At 44.0% G+C, this 14,099-nt stretch overlaps 1 protein-coding gene across 2 annotated transcripts; it reads left to right on the top strand.

Annotated features, from left to right (window-relative positions):
* Window positions 1-1,336: 1,336 nt before the first annotated feature.
* CCNE1 (cyclin E1) lies at window positions 1,337-13,231 on the top strand. 2 transcript variants are annotated; one of them, XM_027516044.1, is made up of 12 exons: window positions 1,337-1,517; window positions 1,985-2,033; window positions 2,140-2,227; window positions 2,465-2,533; window positions 6,269-6,420; window positions 6,540-6,675; window positions 9,718-9,864; window positions 10,413-10,508; window positions 10,993-11,067; window positions 11,177-11,288; window positions 11,382-11,539; window positions 11,846-13,231. In XM_027516044.1, the coding sequence occupies exons 2-12, from the start codon at window positions 2,014-2,016 to the stop codon at window positions 11,966-11,968; spliced, it is 1,176 nt and encodes a 391-aa protein (XP_027371845.1). In that variant the 5' UTR covers window positions 1,337-1,517; window positions 1,985-2,013; the 3' UTR covers window positions 11,969-13,231. The 2 variants fall into 2 exon arrangements, with proteins under 2 accessions (XP_027371845.1, XP_027371844.1); XM_027516043.1 differs by having other exon boundaries at window positions 1,338-1,517; window positions 10,933-11,067.
* Window positions 13,232-14,099: the final 868 nt, after the last annotated feature.

Below are 14,099 nucleotides of genomic sequence, written 5' to 3'. Positions count from 1 at the left end.
GTGTTTAGGAGCCCTGTGCTATATGTATTTTCTAGAAGTTTAGTACAGTAGGTACTTTCAAGTGATGATAGTCAATACTTGTCTCCTTAGCCTGTAAAATCCACAAGGGCTTGGTCACCATGTTTTTCAAGCATTCCTTCACAAGTAAGATTGACGTGCCTCCCTTCCTCCAGGCACTATGCCAAGATCTGGGGGATACAGCAGTGAACAAGACAGACAAGGCAGGGAGAAGAGTACCAAACACGGACAAGAGACATATGGCAGCAAGTGCTGTGAAGGAGCCACAGCAGGGCAATGTGGTGGAGAGGAACTCCTGGGGAAGACCTGGAAATTCTCAGAAAAGATGTAGCTGCAAGGAACCGGAGCTAGGGACAACAAATTCCAAGGTCCCGAGATGAGAAAGGACAGAGGATGGCCAGAGGAGCTCTGATGGGAGGCAGTTGAAGGAAAGGTCTGAGAGGGGTTGAGGGTAGGTCCACGTGGAGTGGCATGGAGTGTGGATTTGATTTCACTGCCTGCTTAAGTAAATGCTTAAGGTAAAGAGGGCCGCATGGAATCCCAGCATCAAAAAGGTCTTCCGATCCTCAGGGGAAAGTCTGTGGCGAAAGGCACACATGGAAGGTAAGGTGCTAGACTATTAGCTGAATGAACACACGCACGCATGGACAGATGGATGGACGCACGTCCAGGAGTAACAGCTGTTCCACAGGCGGCCCCCGGTCTGGCGGCCTGAGGCCCTGGTTCTAGGCTCTGTGACCATGCGCTGTGACCTTGGGCACATCCCACCCTGACTCAGGGCCCGGAAACCTGCGTCTCAGGGGCGGGGGGGACGTGCAAGGAGAGACAGTGCGCGGGCGCTGCAGGCCTACGGGCTTCAGGTCTAGTGGCCCGACCCCTCAGTCGGGGACCGAAACCTCGCCGCCCGCCGTGTTTACATTCCACCAGCGCCGGCCACGCGGCTTTTTGCCGCTCCAGCGCCGCTCGGCTCCGCCCCCAGAGCCCCGCGACCCGCCCCTCCGCCGCTCTCGCGCCCGCGTCCCGCCCCGCGCGGGCTCTGCAGCTGGGGCGCACGGTCCCAGGGCCCCTCCCCTCCGGCGCGCAGGCCCTGTCACTTAGCTCCGCCCCGCGCTGGCCCCGCCCCGGGCGAGCCTGAGCGCCTGGGCGGGCCTGCGGCGCGCAGGGCGGTCCTGAGGGCGGTGGCTGGGCGGGGCCGAGCCCTCTGGCTGTCGCTGAGGGGCTCCGAGCCGGCCGGGGCGGAGCGGAGGGTGGCGGGAGGGCGCGAGGGCGGTCCGGGGGCCGGTTCCGCGCGCTGGGATTTTTAAATGTCCCGCTCTTAGCCGGGCGCAGGAGCAGCCGGCTCGGCCGCCAGCGCGGTGTAGGGGGCAGGCGCGGATCCCGCCACCGCCGCGCGCTCGGCCCGCCGCCGTCTCCCGCCTCCCGGCTTCCCGCTCGCCTCTGCCTCCTGCCTCCGGCCTCGGCTCGTGCCGCCTGCCTGCCTGCCGCGGAGACGGCTTCGGGTGAGGACCCTGCCTCGGGCTGCCGGACTGCGCGGCGGGCGAGAACTCCTGGAGCGCCCGGGTCGGGTCGGGCCGGGCCCGGGTGGGGGTGGGGCGAGGCCGGGTCGCCGGGTCCCCGGAGTCGTCAGCGCGGGGTGCCCCGGTAGGGCGACTCAGAAGCGGGCTCCGGGGAGGTGTTGAGGGGAAGACTGAGGCAGCTGGGGGTCCCGAGGGAGGCAGTGGGCCGGAGAGAGTTTCAGGGGGCGTTGAGCGCCCCCCCGCACCCTGGGTTCCGACCCGGCGTCGCGGGCCGCTGGTGGCGCCGCGGGTGACAGGCCACCCCGGGCCCATCGGCCATTTTCCCGACCGGCCCGGGAGGCTCCCGCCGCCGCCGCCCGCGCGGGAGGGGGAGGGGTGCTCGGGACAGGCCGGCGGGCCCTGGACCCCTCTGCTGCCGTCCTCACCCCACTGCCGTTTCGTGCCCCCAGGCTTGAGGTCTGATCCTGCGCCCAGCGCCATGCCGAGGGAGAAGGAGAGGTGAGTGGCCTGGCCGCTGCGGGAAAGGGGAAGGTGTGCGGTGGTGGGGGAGGGGTGGGCCGAGATTTGGGTAGACTCTTACCTCTGTGCCATCCTGGTTTTACAGGGATGCGAAGGAACCGGATACCATGAAAGAGGAAAGTGGCACCGATGTCTCTGTTCGCTCCAGGAAAAGAAAGGCAAATGTAGCCGTTGTGAGTACAAAGGAGACAGGTGGGGGAGGATACCACCCCCCCCCCCAATCTTACCTGGGTACCAGAATGGGTTCTGCCCATATATTTGTTGATAAGGGATCAAGGGTAGTGGGGGGAGCGTTTGGCAGAAATGGTGATCATAACCTTACTAGCTTTCTTTTTCTTCTCTGTGTCTGTGTTTTTGTCTTTGGGCTGTTTGGTGTGTTTCCTTGGGGTATGGGGGTTGTTTTATGTTAGTTTTTGCAGGATCCCGATGAAGAAATTGCCAAAATTGACAGGACTGTGAGAAGCCAGTGTGGCAGTCAGGTAGGTACATTTTCTGATTGGGTCGAAGTTGAGGCTCCGCTTGTTTGGGGTCAAATTGAGTCTCATACTTGCTTGCTTCCTGCTGAAGGCTTTTTCTCTCACTGTGGCCACAGTTCATATAACCGAGCACTGTGCCTGTCAGTGGGCACTGACCTCTGCCAGTCTTGGGATTCCAGGAAGGACTGTGTTCCTGACTGACATCCCTGAGATTACAAATATGCGCTGATGTCTGGAAGAACCAGAATGAACCTCACATAACTCAGTCCTCTCCTTTTGCCCTTGAGGAAACTGAGATTCAGTTAGAGGAGGAAAGTAACCCAGAGTCCTGTGCAAGCCAGGGGCGGAGTCTGTTCTATAGCCTAGGCTGTAGGCTAGTGAACTGTGGGAGGGCTCCTGACACAGAGCTCTTTGGGTAACTGTGATGATGGGGGTTTGTGTGTGCTCATAAGCAACTTCTCCCCCATCCACACTTGTGTTTATTTCCTCATGGTGCTTAAGGACTTCCCTTCCCTGCTCCCACTCCCTTTAGGTCATGTTTCAAACTTTTTCCCCCTTTTTGATGGTTCTTCTAGCCTCTTCAGCAATTACTTACAGTGATAACTGCTGCCTGGAGCTTGATCTGACCTCCACCAGAGTATTAGTAAGACATTCTGTGTAATGATATGTGCATCTCAACACATTTTTAAAATTGACTAGTCAGTCCATTTCTCTTGCCCCTCCTTCATGGAGTTCCCGCCATATTTCTTGCATGTTCATGGTAGCATCATAGTATCAGAAGTCCCTAGCCAAAAAAGCTTGTATTATCTCTCTGCCTCCAGAAATGGCTGGAGACTGTAGTTATGACCCCAGTAGGGGAAGCAGTCGATCTCCAAACTAACTGATTAGGCTTTCTGACGCTATAACAGATAAAAACTGAGCAGGAATAGTATTTGAGCCAAGGAAAGTGGTTCTGGTGAGGTTAGCAGTGGCAGCACATCACCTTGTAGGACAGTGAGCAACAGCCATAGCAGCTGCGCCTGGAAGAGTGAAGGTCTTCAAAGCCGTGGGACACACGGTAAAGCTGTTGTTACTGCACACAAGACCCTAGTAATTAGCATTTCTGGGGAGACTCCACTTAATATTGAACAACAGCTTGATGATCTACTTGCTGTATTAGAAGAAGAGATACTTTGTTTTAGGAAAAGAAATAAGACAGTGCATTTCAAGTTCTTTCCTTTTTTTTTTTGTTTTCTTTTTTTCTCCCTGTAAAGACTTCAAACCAAGCAAGTTAATTTTTGTGGGTCTGTACTAAAATGAATCTCAACTTTGTGAAATTCAAGATTGGTTGTCTTCCTAGCTATGTTTTGAATTGGAATTTTTAACTGAGGCTGAGGCAAAGCTGTCCCTGTTGACTTCTTGGGGTTTTAGAGTAGTTTCAGTTCCAGAGATAACTGGAGTGGAGCCTAGGGTGCCTAAGACAGGGCTTTGGCCCTGTCCCTGGACTGCAGAGAGCTGATAGATGTGATATGTGAATAGCCATATTATTTCCCACTAGAAGGCATTTTCATGGTTCAGAGATTAATGACAACAGGTTTCTACACATTGTCTAAAGTAGATAGCTTGAAAATTACCCATCATTTATGAAGCAGTCAGTGTCATGTTATTTCTCTGTAGTTTCATGAAGCTAGAATTGTGGGGTAACAACCTTTTTGCCAATTAATTACACAGAATTTTTCTGTGGAGTTATCATGGTTCAGCCCTGTTCAATAGCCCTGAGCTACTTGTAGCCATCATGCTGAACTCTGTGATACTGCTACATCAAGACCACATGGAACCTTTGATTCTTACCTTAGGTTTTTCCCAATGAAAATAATGCTCTTTTGTCTAAAGTCTATTTAACGTATCCATTTTGTTCAATTTTTTGCGTGAGAACCAACTTGTTTATTGAAATGGAGTCCTGGAATTTCTATTAGTTACTTCTCAGAACATAATTTTCCATAAGGTAGTTTCATTCTTCATTAAAAGAGGCACAAAGAGTTAGAGGTGGTTAGAAATAATCAAAATTGGTCTCTTGCTATTATCCCCTTCCTTCCTAAAGTCAGATTGATCTCGCTCTCTTTGAGACATGGTATACATTCAAGTTAAAGAATATAGACTTCATTATTCTGCTTCCGACACTGGTCAGAGGCCAACTCTGGGGCCCATTTGTGGGCTCGTGGTTCACCTGATTTGTCTGTGTGCTGCAGGTTGGGAACTGTTACCATTTTATCTCCAAAAGTCTTCTCTCAACTATTTCAGCCATCTGGCTGTAGAGGGTGACACCCAGCTTCTGCTTTCAAAACTAGAATTCATTGTTGAGTGAATACAACGTAAAGCTGTTGTAACATGATCCTTTTGAGTCAAGGAAATGATACCAGCACATGATTCTAGAACTGGAAGAGGATGTTGCCCTTCTCCAGCAGCTGTTGGCAAGATCTGTCATGGTTAATTTGCATGCTCAATTCTGTGCATATTGGATGGAGGAGAGCTTTATCCTACTTTGCTCTTCTCAGTACCTTGAAAGTGCTCTGGCTTCCTCTGAAAGTGGCCAGTGTGCTGTGATAGCCACCCTGTCCCATATCTTCCAAGCAGCACTTGGAGAGCCCATGTTTCCATGTTCATTTACAGTCTTCTCGGTTGTCTCTTTTCCAGTCAACATTAACGATCTCTCTGCTTTAAAAAAAAATTGCCAAGAGTCTCAGAGCTTTAACAGAGCGTCCATGCTGGCAGGATTGTTAACATGCCATATCTTCAATAAATTCATTATAATTTTAAAAAACAATCATAGTTGTTTAGAGTAAGATGATAAAAAGTAGCTTTAAAAAGAAAAAACTTTAAATGGCAAAATGACATTTTCCAAATATTAAAAATTGAATTAAATATCTGGACTTTTTAAAAGAAGTATTGTTTGGGTTTTTAATGATGGTTTAGCATTTATTACTATATAAGCCTTTGGGGGTGGGTTTCAAAGGTCTTCAGGAATATCTAGGCTTTATCTCTATAGACTTTTAGTAAATCCTGTGACTCTAGCTTGATGTGGTTTTAAGTAGGCAGATACTCCTTTTTTTTCCATTTGAATTAAGGAAAATGAAAGGTCCTCATTATGTAATATATTTGGCTTGACCTGGAACCAAAGGAAGATGTCACATTTGGTGGGTTTTTATTAAATGAGGAGACTAAATATAGATGGCAATCAGTTTTATACTTGTGGTTGTGGAGTGCTTATGTAAATACTTTTATTGGAAATTCTGTCTTTCACTTTTAAGACGTTTTATTAGGTTAGTTGTACTTGTTAAAAAACCCAGGTCTTTGAATTGTGACCAAATCTCACAATACCCTTTTGGAGCCATGCTTAGTATCTTACTGAACTGCAAGTAGATTTTCTTTTTCAGTAATGTAAGAACTGTTTGCATTTTGTCTTACCCTTCCTGTGCCCTCACGCACCTCATATGAGGATGATGATATGGAGAATAAATGCTACTGACTAGTTTTCTTAGGTACTTACTGCATAGACTCCTGAGAACGTGAGAGCTTGGAGTCATTACTGTGTCTTCCATGCTATCTCCGTCTTAATTTAGGCTGGAATATTGATTTAGGCCTAGAGATTACTCTAGGTGTGTGAAGACATTTTTTTGTTTTACTGGCTGTTTTACAAATCAATGAATGTAAAAACAGCTGGTTTACATCAAACTTTTTTAACATGTCTTTATTTTACAGCCTTGGGACAGTAATAGAGCCTGTGAAAACCCCTGCTCCCTGATTCCCACACCTGACAAAGAAGAAGATGAACTTCTGTACCCACACGCTGCGTACAAGCCTCAGAGGAGCACGCCGTCGTCATCCAGAGCGTCGCCACTGCCTGTACTGAAGTAAGCTGACCACCGAGTGCCTCCTGGGTCTCTTACTCCCTGTGTGCACTTCCACTTCGCTAGTTGGATGCATACTGATGCCTGACTTTTGTGTTTTGCTTGGTTTTGTTGTTTTGTAGCTGGGCAAATAGAGAGGAAGTATGGAAAATCATGTTAAACAAGGAAAAGACATACTTGAGGGACAAGCACCTTATGCAACGGCACCCTCTTCTGCAGCCTAAAATGCGAGCAATTCTTCTGGATTGGTTAATGGAGGTAGGTTGAGCCTTCTGGTTAACTAGAAGCACTGACCGTTTCTAGATTCTTTTGTGATGTTGTAATCTCTTCATGTGTTTGATTCCATTGACACATTCTGTGTCTCTGAACTGTGGTATATATACTACAGTGGTTTAACTTTTTTGCTTATGTACTTCCTTAAAAGAATTTCTGAAGTCTGTTTATCCCTTAGATGTTTTTAAGTTGGCGTCTGAATTTTTTTCTCAAAATTTAAATAGTTGCAAAGGTTGTATTTTCCAATTAATTATAAATATTGGTATTTGATCTTTGTTAATTAAATTGCTTTTTAAGTGTACACAATAGAATGTGTAACAGCTATTTGATAGCGTACTACCAAATGTTTAAAAATATATGAACAAATTTATCTTTAACAGTCAGAAATTTTGTATTGTTTCATTTTAACTCCTTGGGACCCATTTCTCTTTCCCCACAGAAGTTTATCCAAACAAAATATATTGTTCAAATCTTCTATTGATCACACTTTCATACTTCACATTATCATACGAAAACTGATCAAATAACAAGATTATAAGTTATAGTAAATAATTGTTAAATATAAGAAGTTATGTTGTATAGGCAGTGCACCTCTTTCTGGGAGGAAGTGTGGGTGTCTCAATAGTGGTTTGATTAAGGGACATTTCTTGGATACCACTTCCCTTGTGGCTCAGATGGTAGAGAATCCTTCTGCAATGCAGGAGATCCAGGTTTGATCCTTGGGTCAGGAAGATCCCCTGGGAAAGGGAATGGGAATCCACTCAAGTGTTCTTGCCTAGAGAATCCCATGGACAAAGGAGCCTAGCGGACTACAGTCCCTGGGGTTGCAGAGTCAGATACGACTGAGTGACTAACAAACATACCTAGACACCTCTGTAAACCTTGGGTGGGTGCAAAATGAGCTTTCTTCTGTGAGTGGAAGGGTATCTTAAGCAGATCCATTTTATGAAAGTATACATGGAAGCTGTGTGGCTACGTATTCCCTGAAAACAGTGCCATGTACCTTCAGAAAGTGTGTGTTGACAGGGTATGTGTACCCTAGTTGTGCTTGTCCTAGAGTCAAATCTGCTGCCACTTAACATCTTTGTGCCTCAGTCAGGCAAGTCATTTAACTTGATTTTCTCATTGTAATGTTTTCTATTAGTATTTTCCTTACATAGTTTGTGTGGATTAGAAATAGTGCATATGAAGTACAGCTTACATGTGTGTGTGTGCATGCTAAGTCATATCCAACTCTTTGCGACCCCCTTGACTGTAGTCTGCCAAGCTCCACTGTCCATGAGATTCCAGGCAAGAATACTGGAATGAGTTGCCATTTCTCCCTCCAGGGGATCTTCCTGATCCAGGGATTGAACCCAAGTCTCCTGCACTGGCAGGCAGATTCTTTACCACTGAGCCACCTGGGAGGCCTCTTGGTAGGGAAGATCCCCTGGAGAAGAAAATGGCAGCCCACTCCAGTATACTTGAGTGGGAAATCCCATGTATAGAGGAGCCTGGCGGCCTACAGATCTCCTTTTTGGGGTCGCAAAGGAGTCAGACTTAGTGACCAAACAATAGCTTACGTAGTACGCCATGTAAGATTTACATAAAAACATCTTTTTATCATTCTTAATTTCCTTTTCTTTACTGGTCCCTGAAAATGTCAACATAGAAAATGTACAAATGTACAAATTCTTTGGCAGGCCTGCTTAAAACTATAGGCCTTACGGTTGTCTGTAGACCCACCATGGCACATAGCCCTCCTGGGCCTTTTGAAACTTTTTATAATTCCTTGAAGCATTAGATATAGTATGCTTTAATCTCTTAGGCTTCAACTCAAAAGATGTTGTGACTTAGTGGATCTGTTATATATAGTGCAATTGATGCCATTGATACTTTCTAAAGAAATGATTTCCCCTGGAAGTCAATCAAAAAAGTCATGTAATACTATTGAAAGGATAGAAAAGAATGATAACTTTTATGTCTAAAGTGGGACAAAACATGAGTCCGCAGTTCACAGGCAGTCTTATCTGCAGTGATGTTAAATTTCCCAGCCCCCAGCCCAGCCAAGAAGTATGTAGCAAAAAAAGAAGTGCTTCACAGTGTGCCTGATGGTGAGCTGGGTAAAATAGGTCTGAAAGTTTGTTCTGTAGAGAACAGAAGCTCTGGTTTCACTTCTAATCCGATTGTAGTTGTGTTATTTAATAAAGACTGACTCTAAACATGGTTCCACATGGACTTAGAAACTCTTTGGTGATTGATGGAGTTTTCTAGTAATGTTCTGTTTGTTGTTTCCGCTGGTGTCTTTCCTACTTATAACCCTGTGAAGTGTACTTATTTGGGATATACTGTTTAGGAATAGCAGTTTTAAATGCATAATCAAACATTTGATGATAGTAATGAATTGAGGTCTAATATTTCTTTGGTCCTTTTCAACTCCATCATGTGTACTATTTTTCCATATCTCACAGCAGTCCTGTGAGGTTAACAAAGCAGGACTAATTTATAATGTCTCAATTTTATAATTGGTTTTTCTAAAGGGGAGCCTAGGATAGAACCTAGGTCTCTGAGTCTTTCATTTAATGCTTTTTAATAAAGCTTTTGCCTCTTGTGATTAGATTAACAGTGTTTTAGTGTTGTGGTCTTTAAATAAACCTATGTTCCAGCTTTCAAACTTTCATACTGATGATGTTCATTGTGAAGAAATATTGTAGTTCTTTCCTCACATCATAATGAAACTTACAAAAGGGCACATATTTCTTTGAGAAAATTGTGTTTTTCCTTGAAACGCTGCTTTTACTGTACTGTGAATGTACTTCTTGCTGCAGCCTGTGAGCTTTCGCTCTTACATTCGATCACAGAACGCTTCATCCTTATCCTGAGTTCCAGTTTTTCATTGTGCGTGTGCTTAGGGATAAGCAAGGTAACCATCCTCTACGAAAAGCCAGCTTCTGTCTCTTTGGTTTTATCTTCACCAAAATCATGGCAAGTTTGTTTGTCTTTCTTTTTTTCCTCAAGTAACTATTCTAAAACTTACTATTTTTTCAGGTATGTGAAGTCTATAAACTTCACAGAGAGACATTTTACTTGGCACAGGATTTCTTTGATCGGTATATGGCAACACAACAAAATGTTGTAAAAACACTTTTACAACTTATTGGGATTTCATCTTTATTTATTGCTGCCAAACTTGAGGTAAATAATTTTCAAATTTTTTTACGTAGTACATGCTCTTCTTGAGATCCACTGGAATTAGGGGAAGGGATCAACTATTTGTCTGTATTTGTGTTTTTCTAATTTGAAGCCTTCTAAAGTTTAGCCACACATAAAAAAAGGCTAGAAATTAACCAAGAAAAGTATGAGTATATAAAATGCTTAGGTTAATTTAATTCCTTTAATCAAAAAAATTGAACTTCTCCCTAAGAGGATAGAAATTTTGGTGTGATTAGAAGGGTAGATGGGCCTAACTTTCAAACACATTACTAAAGGTATTGAAAAGGTGAAATTTTCAAAACTCTTCAGTAAGTAAAAGTTTGATTGATTGTTGAGGGGGAATGTTTCATTTCTTTCACAATTAATGCATTTTGAACCACTAGAGTAGTTCTTATATTTATCCCATCAGTGTACCCTCTCTTTCTTTTTATGTTAGCATACTAAAAAATAATTTGAGAGGTACAATATGTAAGTTTAAACTATAAGAGATAGGCATTTTGCTAGTAGTATCTTCTTTTATTTCCTTTTAGGAAATCTATCCTCCAAAGTTGCACCAGTTTGCTTATGTTACAGATGGGGCTTGTTCAGGAGATGAAATTCTCACCATGGAATTAATCATTATGAAGGTATGTTACAAGTTAATTTTTCAGTCCTTTTCAAAAATACATACATAATATCTTTTCTACATTTGGCATGAGTGCATCTGGCTAGGTGTTCTCCAGCTGGACACATTGTGGCAGGAGAAATGGCTGCATTTTGAAACTCCTTTAGAGGGGCTTCCCTGGTAGCTCAGATAGTAAAGAATCTGTCTGTAATGCAGGAGACCAGGGTTCAATCCCTGGGTCTGGAAGTTCCCCTGGAGAAGGGAATCACAACCTACTCCAGTATTCTTGGCTGAAGAATCCATGGACAGAGGATCCTGGTGGGGTACAGTCTGTGGGGACACAAAGAGTCAGACACGACTGAGCAGCTAACACTATAGAGGACCAAATGGAAGAGAAATGTCTTTTTCTTTTTTCAACCAGTGGTCTGTTTTCTGTTTTCCCATAGGCCCTTAAGTGGCATTTAAGTCCCCTGACCATTGTGTCCTGGTTGAATGTATACATGCAGGTTGCATATCTAAATGATGTTTATGAAGTGCTCCTGCCTCAGTATCCTCAGCAAATCTTCATACAGATTGCAGAGGTAAGTGGCTCTACTACCTCTGTGGGGCACCCTAACCCACCACTAGACTGAGTAACTCTAGAAGGGGTGTGTGTTGGCATGTCCCTTAGTGCTCTGTTCTTCCCCATAGCTTTTAGATCTCTGTGTCCTGGATGTCGGGTGCTTAGAATTTTCTTATGGTGTACTTGCTGCTTCCGCCTTGTATCATTTCTCTTCATCTGAACTGATGCAAAAGGTTTCAGGTATGTTGGCTTTCCAGTCCATTAACAAGATATATGAAACTTACAAACCAGTTGTTCGTCTCAAATCAAGCGTAACATGTATTTTCATTGCAGGGTATCAGTGGTGTGATATAGAGAAGTGTGTCAAGTGGATGGTTCCATTTGCCATAGTTATAAGGGAGACAGGAAGTTCAAAACTTAAGCACTTCAGGGGAGTTCCTGCTGAAGATGCACACAACATCCAGACCCATATAAACAGCTTGGATTTGCTGGTCAGTACTGTTTCTTGTTTCCCAAAGTCTTAAAACTGCCTGGGCAGCCTCTTCACTTTGCTTCATACAGGCTCCAGATAATCCTAAAAAGACTCCAGTTCTTTTTAATTCCTTGGAAAAGAAAAAATGGGATCAACAGATCCTATCTCTTAAGTATCATATAGACCCCAGGCTTTTAGATTGTTCTTTGCTATTTTTTTTTTCCTTCACTCACCTACATAGGAAAAAGCACAAAGTAAGCGAAGCCCAGAGGATATATTCTTCCATTGTAACATTTCTATTTCTTGCTTTTATTCTTATCAACAGGACAAAGCCCAAGCAAAGAAAGCCATATTATCTGAAGAAAACAGGATTTCTCCTCTCCCCACTGGAGTCCTCACCCCTCCACAGAGCAGTAAGAAGCAGAGCAGCGGGCAGGGATCAGCATGACCACTCCAGCATCCTCACCAAAGACAGCTGTGCAGAAGTGCCTGTTCCAGGTTCTCTCCTGTCGACTGCAGCAGAGACGTGCATTAGCTTTTACAGATATTTAAATGGAAGAGCATCTCTCTTCCATGACAGAAGGTTTCTGTGGATGGCATTGGACAGGGAGAAGTGTTTTTTTATTGAATGCTTAGATTTTTTTAATAAGTGGGTCAAGTACACCAGCCACCTCCAGAACACCAGTGAGTGCTCCAGATGCTGCTAAGGAGGGTGATACTTGACTTGATTGACTATTCACACAAATAACAAAGGCTTGAAGTTGAGGAGTGCCATGTTGCTGTTGGTCTCCCCATGGCTGTTCTGGGCTGAGTCGTATTAAGTGGACAGGTGGTTGTGAGTGTTGTGATATACAGCCCACCACCAGCTGTGCTGGGGGCCTCCCCTTTCCATTCTATCAGTTGACAGTGTACAATGCCTTTTATGAACTATTGTTTTTTGCAAGTGCTGCTATGTTTATCCATTTTTTAATAAAGATAAAACACTGTCTTTGAGACAGCTGGTTTTATGAACTATGTCTGATAATTTAAGTTAGGAGTCAACTTTGAATGTGGCTGTATCAAGTTCTCTTTGTTAATTAACTTCATGCTTCTCAAAACTCAAGCCTTTCAAACAAATATATTAAAAGAAAACTTTTGAAGTGAGCTTCAGGTGCCAGCCTCACAGGCCTCCCAAGGGCCCCTGAGCTAGAATGAGGCTCTGATTGGCATCTTCCAACAGTGCCCTGTGCAGTGGTGACTCCAGGTGGGCTCACTGGCTGGCTATGGTGACAGTAGTAAAGTCACATCTGCATCCAAGAGGATCCTTATGTGTGATTTCTTCCGGAGCACAGGACTATGGTCATAAAGTATCTGTGATTAGTGTTATTTAGTACTCTGTGTCCTTATCCAAAGCTTAACCTAAAGAATCTACTTGGAGAACTTGTTAATGTAGCAGCCTAAACTACTTTGAAGAAGAAAATGCAAAGTAAAATTACATGTAACTCGTAAAGTCTGTTCCCTGATCACTGATGGATTCACCAAGTGCCTTGCTAACAGAAGAGGTCACTGTCCACTTGAAGGCCCGATGTGCACAGTTCACATCACATTTTGTGGGACGTTCTCAAAGTGGTGGCCTTGTCAAGTCTTATGTTTCATTTTCTCACAGTGTTTTGGTCTATGTATGAGTTCATTAAGGGAGGGTGAATGAGCAAATAAATATCATTTATTTCAACTTGGTATTTGTTATTTTGCAAAAATCTATCTGAAGTAGAAAGAAAAACAGCCACTTTTAATCTACCACATTTATATGAAATTTGAGAGAGGTCCTACTTTTTCACATTGTGATGTCATAGTTCTGTCATTTTAATGCAGTTCTTAATAAATGCATTATAAATATACATGTAATGGCATTTAGCAAATGATACTCTTAGTTAATTATTCATCTCAGACATACTCTTGCCTTTAGTGACTTTTTAATGGTGATCATTTGTGACTCGAAAATTCCTAAAAGGGGTTAATTTACATATGACATTTTCTGTGCAAAAATATGGCACTAAATACATTTCTGTTTTATAAGTTTGAGAGCTTGGCAGATGTGAGGAAACACTGGCTCAAAAGCATGTTTGAGGTAAATACCTCATGGACTGGCGAGCCATCGTACTGCAAAGAGCGTTAGTTACTGAGTATGCTGAGATGAGGCTGCCTTACTTGTAAATTGTCAGGGTGCTGTATTTCTGGAGATCGGTATTCTTTTAAATGGCAGTGTTGCCACAGGCAGCTCTTGATAATCTGCTAATCAAGGATGAATCCCAGATGGGTAAGTGAAATCCATAGTATCCAATATTTTCTGTGACTCTGCCAGAAACTCTCTAAGCCACCAGTAAATGAAACCAAGTTTCCCCTCTTGAAGGAACTTGTTCCAGTACACACTTTGACCTCTCACTGGTTGGCTCTGTACCCATTTGCCAGATGAGATTTGTTCTGCAATTCATCTGAAACCAACTGAGGCAACGTGATATCAAACAGATAGCAGGGGTGGAAGTGGCAGCTCCAGTCACCCCTGGTGAACAAATGCTATGAGGCAAAGATGTCAGCAGGAA

This window comes from Bos indicus x Bos taurus, chromosome 18 (assembly GCF_003369695.1).
Source record: "Bos indicus x Bos taurus breed Angus x Brahman F1 hybrid chromosome 18, Bos_hybrid_MaternalHap_v2.0, whole genome shotgun sequence".
In the NCBI taxonomy this organism is placed as follows: domain Eukaryota; kingdom Metazoa; phylum Chordata; class Mammalia; order Artiodactyla; family Bovidae; genus Bos; species Bos indicus x Bos taurus.
This window is presented reverse-complemented; position numbering and strand designations above follow the sequence as displayed.